Here is a 23,146-nt window from a genome sequence, read left to right on the forward strand (position 1 = left end):
AAGCCTCTTTTCAAGAGGCTCGAAAGCCTCCTTTCAAGAGGCTGTGAAACCTCATTTTAAGAACCTCGGAAGCCTCCGTTCAAGAGGCTCGGAGATTTAGAAGCTTCCTTTCAGGAAGCCCGGAGACCTCCTTTGAAGAGACCCGGGAGCCTCATTTCAATAGGCCCGGAAGCCTCCTTTCAAGATGTCCGGAAGCCTTTTTTCAAATGGCCTTGTAGCCTCTCTTTAAGAGGCCCAGAAGTCTCCTTTCAAGAGGCGCGGAAGCCTCCTTTCAAGAAGCCTTGAAGCCTCCTTTCAAGAGCGTCAAAAGCCTCTTTTGAAGTGGTTTACAAGCCTTTTTTCAAGAGGCTCGGAAGCCTCCTTTGGCTTGGAATCCTTTTTCCAAGAGATTTTGAAGCTACCTTTCAGGAAGCCCGGAGACCTCATTTTAAGAGGCCCAGAAGCCTCCTTTCAAGAGACTCAAAAGCCTCCTTTCAAGAGGCTCGTAATCCCCTTTCCAAGAGATTTGGAAGCTTCACTTTAGGAAGCTCGGGGACTTCCTTTCAAGAGGCCCGGAAGCCTATTTTCAGGAGGCCCGAAAGCTTCCTTTCAAGTGGCCCGGAAGCCACTTTTAAGAGGCCCGGAACCATCCTTTCAAGAGGTTCGCAATCCTTTTTTCAAGAGACTCAGAAGCCTTATTTCAAGAGTCTAGGGAGCCCCGTTTCTGGAGGCCTGGAAGAGGCTCGGATGCCTCCTTTTAAGAGGCTTGATGTTTAAACTTAATTTGAATTGGAAGGTTTCACGGAATAACAAAAATGGCAGCCCACTTTAAGGAGAGTCATATATCCCGTTAGCTTTCAGCTACATTTTTCATATATCCCCTTATTTTTTTTTACAGCATAAGAAATTGGAGGTACCTCAATCAATGGAAAAGTTCGAAAGGGTACCGTTCGAGAAAAAGATACCGCTAGTGTAAGGTCTCGATAACAGAATCAGGTAGTATTACGATATTTTCTCCTGCTCGGGTTGTGTATCATCTGGTTATTCAACAGACAAAACCGACAGCTGTTATCTGATCGATATTTAGATCAAATCAACTCGATTTGAATAACTATTTTTGGACCGACATTTACCATAAAATAAGCAATCACCAATTTGAAATTCATGTGCAGATTGTGACATAAATCCAACTACCTGGGCCAGCTATTCCGGTTTTTTTATTGGACTGGGAACTAGCTTAAGACCGGTTTGCATGTTTTAAATACATTTTTTCTTTCCTGTACTACCCATGATTGCAAATCAGTTCCTTTTTTGCTGGATTTCCTGTTCTACTTCTTGTTCATTGGCATTTAATACCCCACTGGGACATTGCCGCCTCGCAGCTTAGTGTTCATTAAGCACTTCCACAGTTATAACTGCGAGGTTTCTAAGCCAAGTTGCATTTCCTATTCACATGTGACAAATATGCGATTGTGGGCAGTGCACGTCCGTCATCCAAATGATCTGTTTTCTATCGACAAAAAAGACTCTCATTTGACTCTGAATCTGGTTCGATTCAAAATATGTAGATGAAAAGCGACAGACTTAGATTATCACTAGACTCACTTCTCAGTGTTGAAATTAGTGAAGAAAACGCTTAACAATGTCGAGATGTTGGAAATTTCGAAGCATTTGCAAAGATTGTTGAAATCAGTCTTTCACACATACTCCCTGTTTATTTTTTTTTGTCGAATTTTTTGGAGTCGAATAACAACATTTCGCACAGGCTGTATATCCTGTAAATCGTGATCCTGACTATGTTGCTGTTTGTGAGAGTTGGCTCTCAAGATGAGATTTTTCTTTTGTTTTCTCATCGCATGTTTCTGCTGACGCTGACGCTTGGAGAGGGCCTTACAAAACTTTTCTTTACTGTCTCTATTCGCTCACTGGTCATAAGGCGGATGCCTCTCGAGAAGTCGATATACGTATTTGTAAATTCACTTAAGTCACAAGGTGATGGAATTAAATAGAATAGTTCTGATTGACTTATGACAAATAGAGACATTCCGCTCAAAACTCTAAAATATGATGTGCTACTCAACATTGTTTTGTTCAATGATCTTTATTCTCATTTCATTTAAATTTTTCAAACAAAAAATTAGTAGTAAATGATCTTCTACATTCATCCTTCCAAGTAGTTGACATCTGTAATTTTTGTTGTGACTGAACAGCAGAATATTGCAACAAATTTTACAATTGTGAACTTCTCACATGAACAAGTCAATCACGATCTGTTTCAGCAAAACTGTATTCCATTCAGGAGTATTGCGTAACGATTATTAGGTTCTAAAAAAAATAGAAAAGGCCTTCCATGATACGTAACTTCCTCAACTTCCAGCACAACAATCAACATAATCCCAAAATCGCGGGACGATACTTTGTGTTATGATTTCTTGTAATATGACTCTTTGGATTTGGTTTGAAATGTGCTTCATGTCAGAAAGCGTCCCAAAGTCGGCCAGTGCCAAATTATGTTCCTCCGTAGTTGCACTTATATGGATTTACTTTCCCCACACCCCTCCGGTCCGCGTCGCTGACGGTTTCTCGCAAATAAAGACACACGGGGACCAATCACCTTCAAGCGACCTTTGCCCAAAACTTCTCGGGGCCAAAACCAGCACCAAAGGACGTGAACTAGTTTGCGGATTTACTGCCACGACGCGCTGACGACGCCATCGATTCCAGTACATAAAGAAAATGCATGCAGCCAAGTCAACTTGAGACAAGTTGAGGTATTCTGCTTCGCTGTCATTCTGCAAAACTAATAATCATCTGAGCTCGCCCGTCCCGTACAAATTCTCTATGTACCGACACACCATCCAGCGCCGAGTGGGTTTTCGTTCCATACCCCACGACGACGGAGGTTCTTCTTGCTATCGTTTTCGGCGGTAGAGGTGGACCACAAATATGGATCCACGAGCGAGCGCCCAGGTGAAGTGAGCTTAGAAATGAATCGAGTGTGGTAGGTTCGGCAGGTTGGCTCCCCGCACCGTCTGGGTACGGTCTGGTTGGAGTTTTTCCGAAAGCTGCACCCGTTTCGGTCTCGCTGCTCGTGTCTCCCGATACCGATGATGTGGTGCTGTCTGGTGCTTTTTTTTCACGGTTGCTTGCTGCTACCAGCTGGTGCTATGTTTCGAGGTACAGCTTAATGTTAATGGATGAATCGAAAAAATTACCGGCGTTAGGAGACGTGGTGGGATCGGGTGAGGATTTTTGGTGAAGTTTGAAAGACAAGGTGACTTTGAACTGATTGGATGTCGAAGAATAGTTTGAAATCAAAAGTAGGTTAATCCTTCACATTGTAGAGGTGAGCCAGCCTAGGGCTGCAATAATCCATAAATGTATCGATAGTTTTCAATAGTTTTCAATTGCTGCCATTTTTTATTCAAAATGATTTTTCTTATCGAATGCAATTTGTTATCCTTGAACATATTAAGCCCTTAGAAACATTTTCAGATAAAATATCTGCTGCAAATGCAGCATTTACAAATGCAGTTAAAAAGTGCATTAAAATACATTAATTCACTTATTTATACATAGTCATCATTCAGTTCATTTAATTGAATCGAATGCCATATGAAATTTGGCTCGTGGATGTTACCACAAAAAGTTAGTTTTCGACGGGTAAGTGATAGGCTTTCAAAACATCTTTGTTGTAGGTTAAAATGGTAAGGAAAAACGAATTCAACCTGTCACCCTGACGGGTTAAATCAAATCCATTTTAACGCCAAGCTACTCGGAAGGTGTCGCCGATCACTGAATAAGAAAAACGCCGTCATAAACCTTCATTTTATAAACTAGAGGAACAGTTCTGTTTTTCATCTTACGCTCGTTCATCCATCTGATAACGACACAAAGTATTAAGCAGAATTTCTTCTTGATTTCATGCTATATCACTCGCATAATATTATTGACATTCTATTTTTTTTTTCAATAATTTATATACGATTAGATGAATATGGGAGCGATGCGACGAAGAACCGCAGCTATTACCCTATTTACGCCGGTTTCACGACGGCAATATTTATTCTCTTCATACATTTTCTGTCTACGGTTTTTTTTTCTCCGTAATTCGGTACAACATTTTCGACGTTCGATGGTGCCGAGTCTGGCCAGGCTTAGACACCGCTCGCTCCGGGATGGGATTGGAATCCTTGAGAGGTGCGGTATACATAAGACCCGTCTGTCTGCGGATTCACTTTTTACATAGTGCAGGACCTTCACATGGAAAGTCCCACGACGGCGGCTGTGGCATCCAGTCGTCTGGCTGGCTGCAGCACAGCCAAAACGAACGAACGACCTTCGCTGAATGACAAACTCATCGTAAAGGTCATGGACACGGCGAGGACAAACTTTGGGCCGCAGCAGCTCCCAAGAAGCTTTCCGTTGAGGCAACCCCAGATTTCTGGGCAGAAGCCACAACCGAAAGGAAACGAACCAGACTGGCAGCGACCTAAAGCGGAGTTCATTCGAAGATTGTGCTGGGGCGCACACACACACAAACACACATATAAAACACTCGATCAAAGTGTTAAATTCGTTAACCTACGCCAACAAAAATCGCAGTAAGCTGCCTGGCAGTTGGCCATGGGCCAAAAAAAGAAAGCGACCAGCAAATCGCTCCGACCAAAGTAGATCGAAATTATGATTCGTATTGAATAAATGGAACGCTACCATGACGACCGACCGATGATTATAGCACGGCAAAAATGGCATTTCTGTGGTTGCGGCTGCACGAGGCCACCGACCGAAGCACCAGCAGCAGCATAATGAAATAACATAAAATTTGATTGGCAACCTCGATTGCACCGCCGCGCCGGGGCAATAATGGAGAGCCTCCGATGAGATCAAGATCCATCAGCGCCAACCAGTACTGTCGGACGGCGAGAGTGAAAACTGAACATCAAGTGAAACCTCATTGCAACCGCCGGGACCAAGTGCAAGGAAAAGCCCCCCCGCAATTGAAGGACTATTTGACCTTTAAAGTTTATTGCAGAAAAAAAACGAGTTTCTCTGTCATTTTGATCCGGCTTTTGAAAGAAGGGTCGAACAGGATAAAATTGAAGAATTGTAAACTAACCTACAAAGTACCATGCGCACGCGTTTGCCCTTATTTCCGCTATGTTTGTTTGGGTCCAATGATGAGAGCCATCATTCCATGGTTTGGATGTTACGACGCTGCATTCAATATACCTATTCGTTGCCTTCGTAATAAGCTGTTGTTATGTTCGGCTTTCTTGCACTTATTGGTGCTGAAAGGTTTCGCGATCATTAAAAATTGGCATCAGTTTAGATTATATTAACGAAGCAAATGGTTTCAAATTACGTTTCTACCGAACAGTAAAACAACAAAGAAGAATAAATCATATTTAAGCAGTTAAAACTTGGCTCATAAACTTGTTCGTCCCGTTTTATCACGTAGAAGCATATTTGCGAATCCCATATTGAATCAACGGGCATTTATACTGTAGAAAGACGAATTCAACAATGGAACACGATAAACTATGCAGAAAGCCAGTCAAACTATATTTCGCTAGGTGGGTCGATCTTTTTCTGCTTTTACAGTTTCGATTTGATGGAATCGCAAATGCTGTCTGTGTTAAATAACGTTGATGTTGGTTTGCCTTGATTTGATTTGTCGATAAATGTAAATTGCATGGCAATGAGATCGTTTCGAAAGCGAAAGCAATAGTTGTGATGTTTTCTGTTTACCGACATCGGGGGGTGACAATTGGTAAATGTACCTACCTACATTTTAGAATGTGCGGGTTGAATTTAGAGATGAGATAATTCTGAAAACATACAGCATCTGTGATTAGATTGAAGGGTATTTATCTCACAGCAATGACATCTTCCAATTTCATACTAGTAGTATGTGCAAATGCATTATCCTAGTTTGCCGATGGAGTCTGCTGTGGAATGGAATACCATCTTCATGCCATCTTTTAGCAAAATCAGCAATACTCGAAGCATTCTTGTGTGGCCCGATTCCGCTGTTCAATGGTGCATGCACGCTTTCAACGCACTGTCGACATTATAAGTCGAAACTGACGAAAAAACAAATCATTCAATCTGGCCATGGCGGCTTCGACATTACAAGTTAAAAACCGATGAGAAAACGAATCATTTACGTCTGCGCTTCTTCAGATCGCCTTCGATGATCTATGAAGATATCGATTAAAACAACAAATCATTCAATGCGGAGCTCTTCCAGAGCGCCTTCGACGTCACAAGTCGAAACCGATGAGCAAATCATTTAATCCGGCGATCTTCCAGAGGGTCACCGACATCGTAAGTCGAAACCAATGAGAACAAACTACTTAAACCGTTGCTCTTTCAGAGCATTTTTGACATCTCAAGCCGAAACCGATGAAAAATGTCCTAATCACTCCCCACAACAATAATTTTCAATCAGAAACAGCTTGGCAGAATCGCCAAATGTGTGGCCCGATTCCACTGTCTAATTTCCCGACGAAGAAGAAGTCAAAGTCATGGCCTGCTATAGACGAATCCAAGTAAAAATAAGAAGAAGACACACGACGGTGTTAACTTTGACAGATCCTACAGCACAGCATAGGAAGATCATTTCAAAATGCTTATAATAAATTCTAGACAAAATGTAATTAAAATCTGATTGAAGTATGATATGGAAAAGTTCCGGGCTGTATGATAGTTACATTTTTGGAAAATATTCAAATAATTGAGATAAGCTTCCGAATATGTAATTCAGAACTTTTTCCGTATCGTACATCAATCAGATTTTAATTACAATTTGTCTAGAAAGCATTTTAAAATTATCTCCCTATGCTGTACTGTAGGATCTGTCAAAGTTAACACCGTCGTGTGTCTTCTTCTTATTTTTACTTGGATTCGTCTATTCACTAACCGATGATGACTACGCATGACCACCAATCCGTTATACGGATGATATTTGCATATCTGTCATCAATGCACACTGGAAGTGGATTACCCAATTTGTAATATATCTCATCCTCACAATACTCGATTAACGTATTGATGTAGTCTAACGTCTTCACCATTAAGCCCCAAACGCAATACAACGGAACGGCGACGGAAACGGAAAATTTGACAGATAGCCCATATATTTTCTGTCAAATTTGCCGTTTCCGTCGCCGTTCCGTTGTATTGCGTTTGTGGCTTTAGTTTATCGCCGATTAGGTACAGGAACTTGAAGCCCCGATTCAAAATGCAAACGTGTTTTCGATCAAGAATCTCTTGTGTTTCAAAATGGTCCGCAGATCGAGCACCACCACACAGGCTGGTCTGCCGCAAGAGACGAATCGTATTTGCTGATGTGGTGGTACAGCTCTGCCAAACACTCCCGGTGATCGTCGCCAGTTTTTTTTTCTGTTTGTGAATATTTTGAATGAATCTTCAGTTATGCTACGTTTTGACAGGGCAAGTGAATTGAACAACTCAGTTGAATTCAATTGACTTGCCAAAAGTTGAACATGTTCAACTTTCTTTTCGTTCAAGTGAAATGAATTAAGGTGTTTACACGTTCAATTCGCGTTCGATTCAAGCGACTTGCTTAATTCACTTGCCTTGTCTAAACGTAGCATTATTCACTTACATCGTCGTTTGTGTATTTGACGTCATGCAGAACCTATTTTCGGTAGGTGAGCGATGTTTTTAAAATTTCCGCCGATTTAATGGTTACGGGCGATAAAAGATGGCTGCATCTTACAATCCTGTGGAGTTATTACCTAAATAAAAAATCGATAAATGAAGTTACGCCCTTATGATATTGGGCGCGGAAAACGGTTTTTCCGTCTCCTAATGACTTTGTCCTTCAGTACATATGGGGACTTATGTAGAATCCAACATGTAGAAGCAAACACCGAATAAAAAAATCAAAAAATCATGTAATTGAAAATGAGGGCTTGCTCTGTAATGCCTAATGGCGCCTCGAGCCTATAAAATAAACAAAACTAAAAAAAATGAAGGCTCGACATTATTTTATGTTTTTCGGAGCGCCTCACTGTGATCCTCTAATTCTCCTTCGATTGCAATATTTTTAGTTTTGACATCTGTAACCCCTCATAAATTAGTAAAATTACAATATGCAATAGATTGAGTGTGGAAATTAATGATGAATTCGAAGAAACTACCAGAAAATGTATTGTGCAAACACTTCAAAACCATGTGAATCTGCAAAACTCAACACTATGAGAAAGTAGATAGGTACTCAACTATACGTAACCAAACAAATATTAAAAAAAAACTTGTAAAAAGTTCGAAGTATAAAAAAACAAGTCTGCGTATAATTCCTGGAACAATCTATGACCAAATATCACTTTTGATAATTTCCTGCGTGCCCAGGAGCACTTCCTAGCCATAGAATTCCACATACTCAATCGGAAATGGAACATACTTTCCTCCATGCGTCATGTAGTACAGTCCAAAATTATACAATCTCACGCAAAAGTCCCTGTTGTATCCGATGTAAAACGATTCAAAATTCTTACACATCAATCCCTTTTCGTGCAAATGACGCAATATCCTCAGCATCTGATATCCAAATCTCAAAAGCATTTTATCTCGATTGAACCCATTTCCAGTGGCACTGCTCGTTTAATACAGGGGTTAGACAAAAAGGTTGAGATAGGTAAAACTCTGTCAAAATTCAAATCATAACTTTGCGTATAATAATTCGATTTTAATAGAATTAGGACCATCAGAAAATCTGCGACTGGTCCTTGGCTACCGGAGGTGTTCCGGAATTTCCGAGAGTATGTTCAAGACGTATTTTTTCCACTGCTTGTCATTTTATGTGACATTTACTTTCATCATGTTTTATGCTTTCTCCAAAAACTAGAACTAATATGCCGACCAATGGTGGCTGTAGATCAAGAATCCATCTAAACTACGCAGAGATATGGCCATTTCCGTAAAAACGATACCGAGAACATGATGAAATGATAACAGATCGGAATAATGCAAATATAAGTATCTGACTTCATGGCTTTGCGAGACGATAATTAAAGAAACATTTCCAGAATGATAGTGTCCACTGCCACCCTGACAGCAGGTTCTATGGGCCTTCCAGGTGGGGCCGGTTTTGGCACCGTCTGGAACCATGCATATATGGGTGTCAAAATTTATGTTTTCCAAGACGATGAATGTAGGATCTTTATTAAATATACATTTTGAGGACTGTAAGACCCCCTGCCAATTTGTTACAGGTTCGGGAGTTCTGCGAAAGTGACATTTGTTCAGGGAGTATGGCCAATCATGTACCGTTTTCATGAAAATGGCCATATATTTGCGTATATCTAACGGATTTTCGATCTGCAGCCAACATTGGTCAGAATATTAGCTCTAGCTTCTGGGGAAGGCATAAAACATGATGGCAGTAAACGTCATATAAAATGTCAAGCAGAAGAAAAAATGCATACCCTCGGAAAACCCGGAACATCTCCGGTGGCCAAGCGCCAATCAAAAGTTTTCAAAGGACTGTACTAAAAGAGTTTCCTCATCCGATGGTCCCAGTTTCATCAAAATCGGATCATTCTACGCAAAGTTATGATGATTTGAATTACGACAAATTTTTGCCGATTTCAACCTTTTTGTCTAACCCCTGTACTTCTGAATAACATCTGGTAGCAAACATTTCTATAAACTTCTTTGAGGGGTTCATTAAATACACTCACACAATGGATTTTTAAATTTGACAAAAGTTCATTTTGCGTTAGTTAGCACCAAGCTTAATACACAAGATGAATGAAGGCAGGGGTGATAAATTAATTTTCATTGCAAAACGTAAACAAACTCGCTGGCTCTCCCATACTAAAATTTATGATGGCTGAATCGTTCATTTGGCAGATTGGAGCCTAGTAGTGTATTCATCTTGGTCAGCACCTGCTTTTTTTATGATATAATTTATTTTTCCGGTGTTGAAGTTAATCTAGAATTTAAAAAACACCTTAATAAAGAATAAATATATATATATATATATATATATATATATATATATATATATATATATATATATATATATATTAGGGTGGCTCAAAACACACTTTTTCAAATTTTTTGATGGGCCGTCCTCTTATTCGGTTCTATTTGATGCCCTGATGCTCTGGATAAAATTTCAGCCAAATCGGTCAAAGTTTGGGCGTATGTATGCAGAAACATCCAAAAACAGTGATTTGCAGTTGAACTGCACAATTTACGATCAAGGATCATGATACTCATTCAGTTCTTGTAGAATTAAATACAGAATGTTATGCTGAAAACCGCGAGGAGATTAGAGCTTATTAGGCAAAGATATTAGCATTTTACTGGAGTGTTGTAGGGGTGAATTTATTTCTTTTCAAAGGTAAAAGAAACGAAATTTGCTCAAACCCCACTTCAGAGAAATGCTAATAACTTAGCCGGGCAAACTCTAATCTTCTCGCGGTTTTCAGCATAACATTATGTATTAAATTCTTCAAGATCTGAATGAGTATCATAGTTCTTCATCGTAAGTTGTGCCGTCCAACTGCAATTCACTGTTTTTGGATGTTTCTGGATACATTTTTGCATATAAACTTCCAACTAAACTTCCAGTTTAGCACCGCCCAAACGTTGACCGATTTGGCTGAAATTTTGTCCAGAGCATCAGAGCATCAAACAGAACCGAATGAGAGGGCGGCCCATCAAAAAAGTTGAAAAAAGTTTTTCCCATACTAATCTGAGCCACCCTAATATATATATATACATATAATTTATTTGGAAGCGTTTTGGAGCGGAAATCGTGTTTATCAATACAGTTTTGGGGAACCGAAAGACTCGCAGGTTTGGTCGAGGTTAGGGAATATAATAATACAATAGACTAACGCAAAATGAACTCCCCTTAGAAATTATGACGTTTGAGCGGGTCGCATAATGAACGCAAAATGAACTTTTGTTCGAGTGGACGACCCGCTCAAATGTCAAATTTTATCGGGTGGGTGAATTTGATAAACTCCTGCACAGTGTTGGAAAAAACTCAAAATCTCAAAACTCATTCACAGCAACTGTCAGTACCTGTTTGTTTTGGTTTTTTTGCCTTTCTCGTTTCTGTACAAATTGAATCCTGCAAGAGGTTCATCAAATTCGCCAAATGGGTTTTAGCTATTGAGGGAGCCATCGGCCAACAGATCATTTTGCATTCAAAATTTTTGCGAGGAGTTAATTTTGCGTTAGTTTATAGCGACATCATGGCAATAAGGTTTTGCAGCGTCTGTACGTTGCCTAACCGCGTGTGATGTGTGGTTTCATTACGATTGTGTGAACATGAACGATAGAAATCAAAATTATGAATGGTGCTGTAGTCGATGCACGCTGGATAAGCAACGGCAAGATGCAGCTTTTCGAGTAGCAACAGTGGCATCAGGAGCAACAAAAATACTGAGGAACAGCATAACGAGCTTGAGGAGTGGCAGAAATAACCAGAGATGCAGCAGCGAGAGTAGTAGTTTATGCAGTTGAAGTTTAAAAATTGCAGTTGAAAGCACATCTGGGCTCAAAGTGGTCCGAACCAGACCTCCTTCGGGTCAAGATAGTGAAGAGATTTGTTCCAGAGGCACTAGCAGCGGATGGTGAGTGGAATATAGACTCGTAGCGAAAGGCTACGGTCAATAATGTGAAGACCTCCGGTAAAAGTGTCCTCGAGATCATCAAAGCGTCCTGCAAAACTTCGAGAACTACAAGCGAAGGCAGGCCTTGAAGAAAAACTACTGAAAGAGCGACAAGCGCTGGAGCGTGAAACGTTGTGAGGGTAGTGACTCTACAGTGGAAATGGATGTCTCGAGAAGATCAATGAATGGCCAAAGATAACGGAGAATTCGGGCAAAGATGCAGGGAACTCGATGAACGAAACGCCTCTACCGGTGTGTACGATGAGCTTTGTGAAAAACGGTTGTGCCGTCATCTCAATCGTGTCGTCCCAGTGGTTTCGTTCCGATGGTGCAATGAAAATCAGACCGCATGTGCTTTCGTGCTATGCGGTTAGGTTTTCTCTTTGCCGAAGAAAGTTTTAATACTACCCGAAGCTATTTTAATTTCAACAGTGCTAATCATTGCTATTGGTACCTACTGATTCCGTTACGATATTTACTTGGACCCGTGCCTTCGTTTACGTTGGACCCGTTTTCGGAAGTAAAATTCCGACAAGCGGTGGTAATCCTGCAAGGTTACCGTTCTGAAAAAAAAAAACTCCTTAAAAGGTCACGTCTCTACACTCAACAATGAGCATTCATAAAAATAAGAGGAAGGGGGAGTCTCTGAATTCTTCACTTCCTTCTAAGAAACAATTGAAACCTTGATCGTCCCTCCACAGCGCGGAAAAAATAGAAGGAAGCTGGAGACTTCAGATGTTCCTTCTAACTCTAATATTGGAAATAAATCTTCTCCTATCGAACTGAGCAATCAATTCGATTTGATTAATGATGAAATTGAGCAAATCGAATCTACTTCTAGCCCAGGTGATTCGATCCATGCGAAAAAGCAAAGATTCCGCCAATTGATCGATTCCAAGCAACAGCATCAAAATTTAAGAAAATTTTTAATTCATGATTTTCTATTGAGTTGAAACTTTGCACAGTTTTTCAATTTCATCTAAATCGTCATTTTTCGATATCAAATCTTCATATTGAGTCACGACTAACTTTTCAAAAGGGTGTATGTGAAAATGGTTCAAAAATATTTAAAAAGCTGCACAGCAAAAACGGAATGTTCGATTGTTATGATTTTTTCAGCAAAGTTAGACAACTAAATGGTGATTCTTAACAAAATGTGCACAGTAAAAAAAATTTTTTTGCCTTTAAAAATATTATTTTGTCACAAAAACTCAAATATCTCAAAACCCTATCTTTTTCGAACGTAATTTTTTAGGAAAACGGTCCATTATATTAGCTATCTACCATAAAAATTTGGTGATGGTAAACTAATAAACAAAAAGTTATGACATTTCAAACATTTCACAATTTTCACATATAGTAAACAAAAAAAATTTCCGTGTATTTTTTTCAAGAATCGCAGTTTGATGCTGATTTTATTGTTAAGGGCCTTGCGTGAGTTAAACAAGTTGTTTGTATGATATTCCATATTTATGTATTCATCGATATTATGTATATTATATGTATAAATATTATATGTATAAATAAATAAAATGAATTAATATTATCCTAAGTATTAAATTAAATGTGGCAGTTACACAATGTTGTTATAGAAACTCTAAGAGTTTTGGGTTTGAATTTTGGTATGGGTTATGATATCATGAAAACAGTTTATTAATACTTATTTTTTATTTATTTTTATTCAAATTTTTTAAAATATCGAACACTTTTGAATTATTATCAGCACAGTTTGAATATAGTTTTGCTTTAATTTTATTTTCCGACAATGGAATGAAACAGTGAAATTTTTGGGTTCCTTGGATCGTTTTCGCGTTATTAAATTGCTCGCTGAGCTCTGAAGCCTTTATTTCGTACTCTTCAGTAGTAGTAAAACAAAATGATAATTTGGTTAAATCTTTTCTTTTCTACGATTTGCCCAATCAAAAAGTTCTTTCGCAGTTTTAATTGGATGCTCACGTTCTTTGGCTAAACTTGCTCTTGTGGCCATGCGCTTTATTGTTACTCCAATAGCATCACAAGGACCTTTGCCATGTGATGTAGCAAAAAAATGCCATTCTGCATCAATTCCGTACATTGATTTAAATTGACATAGGCTCGAAAAATTCTTACGATTTTTGTACTGCGACGCTGCTCCATCAGACATGAAATATATCTTTTTGACTTCTTTATGCTTATCAACGCGTAAAAAGTTAATCATTTTTTCAATGAACAAGTTTACGGATACTGAATCGTGTCTTAAATCTTCGGAAATTATAATAAAACTCAAGTGTTCAATTTGCGTACTTCCATTAAAATAAATAACGAATGGATGAATTGTAGCTTGTTGTACGTTCCAGTGATGGGACTGCACTTCATCTTGCAATACAAAGCTGTAATTTTCAGAAAATCACAAATGACTAAAAATTCACCATTTTGTAATGTATTTTCGTATTTTTAAAAAGCTGGATTGTTCTGTTTTAATGAAATCGTGAGGGATTAAACTTTCTAATTTCAAGCAAAAATATGACACAAACTCATCTACAGGTTTTACAATAGTTTCTATGTCACACCTATCCGTGGTCACCCATTGCTCAAATGATAACTGATCAATATATTTTTCTTCAAACTCAGCGAATAAAGTATTTTCCAATGATGAAGAATCTGGACAATCCGAACAAGATCGTAGATAGCAATTTGATGTTGTATTTTCACACAAAAGACTACCAGTTAACATTTTAATATCCTTAGTTAAATTGATTCTTTTCAAACTATGTAAAGTAAGATTAATATTCTCATTGGTTGTGCACACACACATTATGTGTTCCTGAATTGGAAAGAAGCTTACATTGCCTTGGCCGAAGGCTTGCAAATGAGGAAAAACCTATTTTAATATTATCGTGAATTTCCTTGAAGCGTGTGTACGCTTCTTTCAAAGTCGTCACCATTAATCGTTTTTGGATTGCTTGACGCTTTCCATCTTTTTTTACTGATACATAATCTTTTTGACCAGGCATAGCTCGACTTACTTCATCATCTTCAAAATATTGAACTACTATTTCTTTTGTCTCATCTGTTAATGCAGTACTAGACCTAGTATTTTTGGTTGAAAGACAGTTATTCTTCAATTGTTTTGCCTCTTTTACTGTATTTCTATTGGTTTTGAACTCATCAATGGCATCCTGAATAGACCACGAACTTGGCAGCATCGACAAAATCAATAATTTTTCATTCCTTGTCGTGGCTGCATTCGAGAACCTTTCCTTCGTATTTATAATTACCTCATCGTAGTCTGTATTTTCCACATCATCAGGTCCTAATTTGAAGAGGTTTCTTCGTACAGCTTCGTTTATTTCACGGTATTTTTTCTCCGGGTAATAAACGTAGTCCATCTTACTCCATTTAATCGGAGTCACTTTTATCCCAGCTATGCCCTCGTTAAAGCGTTCGATGTTGACCTTTTGGATACACTCATCTTCCGATTGATTTGTTGAAACAGATTTCGCTGATGGTACGGTGGCAAGGCTCTCAGCACTTAATACTTCTGGTAATTCCTCAGTTGTTGTCGATACATCTGGCAATTCCTCAGTTGCTGTCGTTTTCGAACTTCCTGCGCTCTGCTCAACCGATGATATACAGATTGCTCTTTTGTCAACGTTTAGACGGCAGGACGTGCAAATGCGTAAATTTGTATTCAATGTGGACATTAGAGCATAACCAGTCGCTTTCAGTTTATCTATGGTGCTTTCGGTGAGATTTCGTAACTCTTTTGAACACTTTTTCCCATCAAACGGCCTACAACAGTTGAGAAAGCGGCTACTCATGTTGTTCGTAATATTTCAATAAACAAAATCACTTTTAAGTTTTACTGACTAGTTTGGTGTCATTTGCTTGACTGAAGAAAAAATTACTATAAGATCTTTAACAACCTTAGTAGTAGTAATTTTTGCTTTTTCGTGAGCATTGTCATGGTATGTACCTATCATGCATTTGTTGTTGTTGAAGATACCCGTTTCCTCCCGATCATAAAGTCTATTCTCTAAGAGGTATATTTTTGCAGGTAAACTATAGACGTACACGTGTATATAAATCTTTGATTTTGCAGCTTTTGTCTTAAAAATAACATTTCTGATATGTTTCTATCAACGTTATTATCAACAGGTTTCAACACTATTAAAAGAATTTTCGCCAGTCACGTGCAATGAAAATTATGACACTATCAATACTTTTGATCACAACACTGGATCGTGTCTAAGTTTCTTATAGATGCTATGAATAATTAAATCAAAATATCATGGAAACAACTTGTTTAAATCACGTCCCTTAACAATAAAATCTGCAACAAACTGCAATTCTCGAAATAACTTACACAGAAAAAATTTTTTTTTACTAAATGTGAAAATTGTGAAATGTTTGAAATGTCATAACTTTTTGTTTATTAGTTTACCATCACCAAATTTTTATGGTAGATAGCTAATATAATAGACCGTTTTCCCTAAAAAATTACGTTCGAAAAAGATAGGGTTTTGAGATATTTGAGTTTTTGTGACAAAAATGATATTTTTAAAGGCAAAAAATTTTTTTTACTGTGCACATTTTCTTAAGAATCACCATTTAGTTGTCTAACTTTGCTGAAAAAATCATAACAATCGAACATTCCGTTTTTGCTGTGCAGCTTTTTAAATATTTTTGAACCATTTTCACATACACCCTTTTGACAAGTTAGTCGTGACTCAATATGAAGATTTGATATCGAAAAATGACGATTTAGATGAAATTGAAAAACTGTGCAGAGTTTCAAATATTTTCGAAATGGTCGCTCAGAATCGACTGACATGCCCCCGTGGAATGCCTCTTAACAAATGTTTTCAATTGGCATACTTCCCAGATAAATGGAAAAACGCCAAAGTTGTTCCAACTTTGAAGCCGGACAAAAATCCAGCTGAGGCTTCTAGTTATCGCCCAATAAGTTTGCTTTCATCAATAAGCAAACTGTTTGAAAAGATTATTTTAAATAGAATGATGGTTCATATTAATGACAATTCTATTTTTGCTGATGAGCAATTTGGTTTTCGCCATGGATATTCAAACACTCATCAGTTATTAAGAGTTACGAATTTAATTCGCCTCAATAAATCTGAAGCATATTCGACTGGAGTTGTTCTTCTTGATATAGAGAAAGCATTTGACAGTGTTTGGCATGAAGGTTTGATTTTTAAATGGATGAATTTTAATTTTACTCTGTACATTATTAAACTGATCTAAAATTATTTATCAGGTCGCTCACTGCAGGTAAACTACCAGAATTCTAAATCTGATAGATTACCTGTAAGAGCTGGTGTTCCCCAAAGCAGCATACTGGGGTCCATATTTTATAACAATTTTACTTTTGACTTACCTGATTTACCAACAGGGTGTCAAAAATCTTTGTTTACGGATGACACGGGCGCCTTTCAGCCAAAGAGCGAAGCCTTCCTGTCATTTGTAGTAGATTGCAAAAAAGTTTGGATATTTTCTCCAGTTACTTGCAAAAATGGAAAATCTCACCGAATAGGCTAGCTATAGGCTCGAAAATCACCTGATTTCATTTAATCTGAACCGAAAGTCTAAACACTAAAGTTTTCCCGTGGCTTAATGGAGGAGACTTTTTTTTTAGTATTGTGCGCCATTGCCTATAAAGACTTTAATTTCAAACACTGGTTTCTCGTTGTAGCTTGAATGCATAATTTCATTAAAACTACCATTTGCCATTCTGCACGATTGGGAATCACTCGTTTGCAGCGTGAGTAATTTTCTGGCGAGCAGGCAGGTGACCTTTTCAAACCAACCAACAACTCTGTCACTGCGTGCTGTGTCCGTGACTGAGCGCCATATCAAACAGCTCCATTCATTCATCGTCATGACCTAGACAATGTCAAATCTGTTTCGTGTGCACCGTCGTCGGTAGGTACGATGCTGCACAGCGGCAGCCGCGAGACGAGGTCAAATAAGGGAGCTCCGGTTTTTGCTTTCAGCACCTCCTCCGTTGAGCGGTCGGTGCTGTTTAGTTGGCTGCTGGCCGGCAGCCCCAAATAAGGAGCTAAATGCCGACCAACGAACTCAACAGACCATTATTGGTGGAGACGACGACGGCCGCGGCCAGCGATGAAGATGGGACCACTGTGGTGGTGCAGGTTCTACGTCATCGCGCACCATTCATTGGGGCTGAGCATTCGGGTGGATTGAGACTAACCCCCTAATAAATGCGGGAGATGGCTGGTGATAACATTTTAGTTGTAAAAGTTTTATATAATGTAGTTCATTAATTTAAATTAACTGCGAAAATAGTTGACAAATTAACACTTTAGTTAATTAAGAACACAGATCGTGAAAATTTGGCACATTTTCTAAGAACAACAAATAAGAAATTTTGAGTAATTGTGCTTTGCGCTGACGATGGAAGTAAATTTACATTGCTTCAGGTGTTGATGCGATTGTTGGGGTAGGGTGTTAATCTAGTTGCAAATTTTTCGTTAAATATTTATCCGCGGAGAACTTGCAGACTTGCCAAACCGAGACCCAGACCCAGACGGGTGAGTAATTTTCTCGAAGAAAAAAAAAGGACAAAATGAGAACAGATTTAACACGTTCTGGGGGGTGCGGTGCGATTGGGACCGGTGCTGGCCGCCAGTGAACGAACTCGTCTTCGATATCGAGGTTGTTGACTACGCAGTGTCGGTCGGTGGCGACGGCATCGTTTTCGTGGAAAAGGTTTCGCGTAATTGGTGGCGGTCGTCGACGGTGAATTTGGGGTGAAGCAGAGCGAAGAAATGCAAACCGTTTGATAAAGCGACTCGAGGTGTAGATTTGGAAGCAGGGAGGTGTCGCAGTTGGATGGGGTTTGAGGGTACCGGCAGTGCGGGTGTCCCCATTTCGATGCGCAATATTTTTGGGGGTTTCTGTGCTTTGTTGGGATAGGACAAAGAGCTCCCGGAGGAGGTTTCGTCGCGTATGGTCCGAGTCGAAGCTATTTCGATCGACGTTGCCGTTTGACGTAGTCTCCCCACTTTTGCGTCGCTGCTGCATAACGGGACGAGTGGGGTTGGGGAGCATGATTTTACTGAAGTTCGGTGCCGACCGAAGGTTGAGTGGGACTTAATCTTTGGATTGGAGCCCGAGGCAGACGGTTCGATGACAGATTTTAATTAATTTTAGTCAGTCGAGAGTTGGATGTTTTGGATTATGAGTTGGAAAGCAAATGGTAGTCAATGGAAAAATGCTCAATTGTATGTTTTGAAGACTATTAACTTCTGTTAATATCAAAGGGTTGACTCGACACACATTTGATGTGCCTCGCCTCGGCTGTGACGGGGACCTTGGCTCTTTAGTATTGATATAGCCACAAACATGATCATGAAGCGTGTGTTTATAGTAGAAAAGTCCAACCCCGTACTGCTTACTGTTTTTAATTAAATTGCTTCTAGAAGTTTTGAGAAGAGTTTTAAAATCTTCTTCGTATGCTTTCCCGTGCAGATTTTTTCGATTATCATCTTTCTGCTTCTTCTTCTTCATGCAACATCAAAACCCCAATAGCCACCCTCGATTTGTACAATTACCTATGCTATTTTCCAGTGATGGGTTTCGCTTAGTTTCAGCAAACCCGCAGGACCCGATAAATATTTTACTTATAATTATTCAACAAAAAAAAAAAAACTAAGTGTGTAAGGTGGCATCGTCCCACTTAGACAACGTATAGCAATCTGAACATAAAAGAACAAATATAAATGAAAGCTCGTTGTTTGTTGTCAAATACGTTTTTTCACTATCAACTCATCGATATCAGTTGATTCAAAACGGTATAATTACTTTATCAATTTGACCTTGCCCTTTAGTTCGGAAAACACTGCTCCAGACGTCGCGTCATGATCCGTCGTGCCACTAATAGGCGGCGGCGGTATGACAATCAGACAACCCAACCAGGGCCAGGTCATTCTTCCGTTCCTTCATGTCCTTCTCTCACGATGATTGATTAGGCTGGCAGCAGAGAATTAGAATACCATACCAGGGATCGCTGTCGTTATACATAATATGACCTTAGCCGAATTAATTGTACACACGAACAGCATTGACGACGAGATTGTTTTGGAGTGAGGTTAACGTTCGACTTGCGGCGACCAGACGTCTCCAATCGATCGGGATGCGTCATCGTCATATGACAACATCGTAGCAGGCATGTGCATTGTTGTTTATGATTTTAATTCTGAAGGTGACTAATAAAAAGGTATCAAATCAAAAGATTCATATCTTATTCTCTATCAAAATCACAATTGTTTAAACGAACAGGAAAATTATCAACACATGCACTGAATACACTTTACAGTTCATTATTATCATCTAGCTGAAACAACCGGATTTGCTTGAAATGCGATTTGCGAAGCAAAATTCGAACGCTGACGTATGTTCCCATTCTAATCCAGTTTCTTATTTTTGTACTTGGATCTAATCCGATGCCATATACATGTTTTACTTTTAACACACGTAACAGGGTAAAATTACCATCAATGGTCCCTAGTCAACAGTGGATTTTTTTTGTAATTCCATTTCATTCCATCTCATTGATTTCTTTTTTACGATTTTTGGAGGGTCTATAAAACAGAAGAAGAAGAACATCCTGAAATGGAACAAGAAAATCAATTGCAGAGGGTCTACTATTTGGAGAATATAAATACTGATATCTACGAAAAGCATCGCGGATAAGAAGTTAAAAAGTTTGAAATGTTCTCGCCATGGAATCATTTTTTCTTGAATGCGCATGCGAAACATGCGACAAAAGAGATTTTTTTGTCGGAGATAATAATGACAAAGATCCGAAAAATTTTATCAGCAACAAAAAAGAAGACAATTTTGTTGCTAACTTTTCATCCCGTTATTTTGCATTATCTATACAGCAAATTTTGGTTTTATGCTACCATATTTTCTTCCTTTATGGAAATTTTCGAGAATCAAACTATGATTACAAAATTAGCACCATATTCTCGGAAATACCGTAGCAAGCAAGGCCAATGATTATTGTCATATTGTGATCGGGTTCTGATAAAGGCTTGTTGCGAGGTGCGTTTGTCAGTAACAAACTCTGTTGATGACAAAAGGTATATTGTTAGGCGTTGCTCGAATATTGATTCCCTGGTCCTCGCAATGGCAGCTATATACGAAGGGGTTCACTGTTGGTCATTTTGCCCTACTGTTTATCATTCAGTAATATTCCTGGGAAAAATTTACCGCACCACAACACGAAAGAAAACATTCATGTCGTTGGGTGACAATAATTAGTGACGATAACACAATATTTTTGACCGATGCGATGAATCGCTAACGGCGCTGTTATCACTTAAACCGCATTCTCCCTCCGCTTGCCTGTGCCCTGCAACTCAAGTCCCCAACCACACAGCATAACAAAGAAAATCACTACTGTTGTCCAGTGCGTGCAGGGATGTTCAGTAAGTTAATTGACGAGTTTTTGTATACGTCTCCGTCGTTGGCCTCATTAGATAGTGAACATCATTTAATTTGAAACCCAAACCGCACATCATTGACATCCCTAACGAACTGCAATTGCAGTGCCTCCCACCTACCGAACCACGCTTCGCTACCGGTTGTTGCATTGTTTTTGATGCGACTACCCCCCATGCGAACCGAACGCCTAAGCCTAGGTTGTGGTTGAAACAAAAGTGACTGACCGATAATGCATTGAACTTGGAAGTGGCGAGCAACGTATCGCGTAAGGCGAAAATCATCGTCGAATGGTCGTCGGGCGGTCGAACCGAATTCGAAAACAACAGCAGCAGCAATTTTTTTTTGCAACGATAATCATCCAACATGTGGCTGTCGAATTTATGGCATCGATCATAGATCGCACCAATAGCGCAAGTAGCACGCATTAACTTGTTGTTTCTTGTTTTTCTAACTGCGTTCCTTCCAGATCTCGTAAACGACGGCCCTCATACTCACAGGACGATCGGGAATATTACAGTATTAACGACGACGACCCAATGGACGAATGCAACGCTGCCCTGGTACTTATGAGACTGTCCTGTTCGCCGAATTCTTCCGTGACGGGTAAGTGGAGACTTTGTTGCTTGAGACTTTCAATCAATTTTATCATTCTACGGTTTCATGATCTAACGTTTTTCATCACGATTACGATCACCAAAGATGATCGATCAGTCAAAGCTCATAAAGATTTCTTGATAGCTTTTCAACTATTAGATCATAATTTCTTTGTCCATTTATTTACTTACTGCTGAAATCATTTGCATCAACAGATATAGGGGGAATGACAACTTTGGCAGGTTTTGTTCTATTATTGGCAGGGGGTTTTTTATGACTGACTAGGCTCAAATTTGGCCTAAACATTCTTTGCATATCAAAGAATATTGTGGCCAAATTTCATAAAATTTGGTCGACAAAAACCCCCTTGCCAATAATAGAACAAAACCTGCCAAAGCCGTCTTTCCCCCTACCTACTTTGATATTTTTTCTAATTTTCAATTGTTCAGATTTTGACAAGTTCTGGATGTCGATCAATAATATTTTAATTTGTTATTACTCGGCAACTCGGCCGTACGTGAATCACTTTTTTGTTAAATATCTTAGCTGTACATATATACAGAACATGTTTCGAAATGGACAAATTGATATTTGTAAAAAAGAATCCACGTGTTTTACGAGGCGAACCGGTCCAGGGCCGAAAACCTCATTAATAAAAACATTAATAATAATAAAATCCACGTGTCTTGGAGGGACTCGAACCCTTGAAAAGTTGTTTGAAATTGAGTAATTTTTTGTTACTCCATGTTTTCGCTCGTATATCTTTAAAGAGCGAAATATTTGTAGTTTAGTATTTTTCCACAACTAACCTTATTCAATAGAAAGCTATAGTGGTGAATGATACACTCTAAAATATTCATCCAACTTCTTACACGGAAAATTAAAAAATGCATCGAATAAAAAAAATTAATCTAGATATTAGGGTGGCACAAATTAGTATGGGAAAAACTTTGTTCAATTTTTTGATGGGCCGCCCTCTTATTCGGTTCTATTTGATGCCCTGATGCTCTGGACAAAATTTCAGCCAAAACGGTCAACGTTTGGGCGTTGCTAAACTCGTTGGAAGTTTATATGGAAAAATGTATGCAGAAACATCCAACAACAGTAAATTGCAGCTGGACTACACAACTTACGATGAAGAACTATGATACTCATTCAGATCTTGGAGAATTTAATACAGAATGTTATGCAGAAAACCGCGAGAAGATTCGAGTTTGCCCGGCTAAGTTATTAGCATTTCTCTGCAGTGGGGTTTGAGCAAATTTCGTTTCTTTTACCTTTGAAAAGAAATAAATTCACCCCTACAACACTCCAGTAAAATGCTAATATCTTTGCGCAATAAACTCTAATCTTCTCACGGTTTTCAACATAATATTCTGTATTTTATTTTACAAAAACTGAATGAGTATTATGGTTCTTGATTGTAAATTGTGCCGTCCAAC

The 23,146-nt window shown here is 38.9% G+C and overlaps 1 protein-coding gene across 3 annotated transcripts in view; it reads left to right on the top strand.

Moving 5' to 3' along the window:
- LOC134227432 (zinc finger protein 704) overlaps window positions 1-23,146 on the top strand; it is a 302,312-nt gene that overhangs the window by 147,374 nt on the left and 131,792 nt on the right. For all 3 annotated transcript variants that reach the window (XM_062708925.1, XM_062708923.1, XM_062708924.1), the window contains one exon: window positions 21,577-21,713. In XM_062708925.1, the coding sequence (XP_062564909.1) occupies window positions 21,577-21,713 (137 nt within the window). The remainder of the gene's footprint in view (window positions 1-21,576; window positions 21,714-23,146) is intronic.

This window comes from Armigeres subalbatus, chromosome 3 (genome assembly GCF_024139115.2).
Source record: "Armigeres subalbatus isolate Guangzhou_Male chromosome 3, GZ_Asu_2, whole genome shotgun sequence".
NCBI classification, from domain to species: Eukaryota; Metazoa; Arthropoda; class Insecta; order Diptera; family Culicidae; genus Armigeres; species Armigeres subalbatus.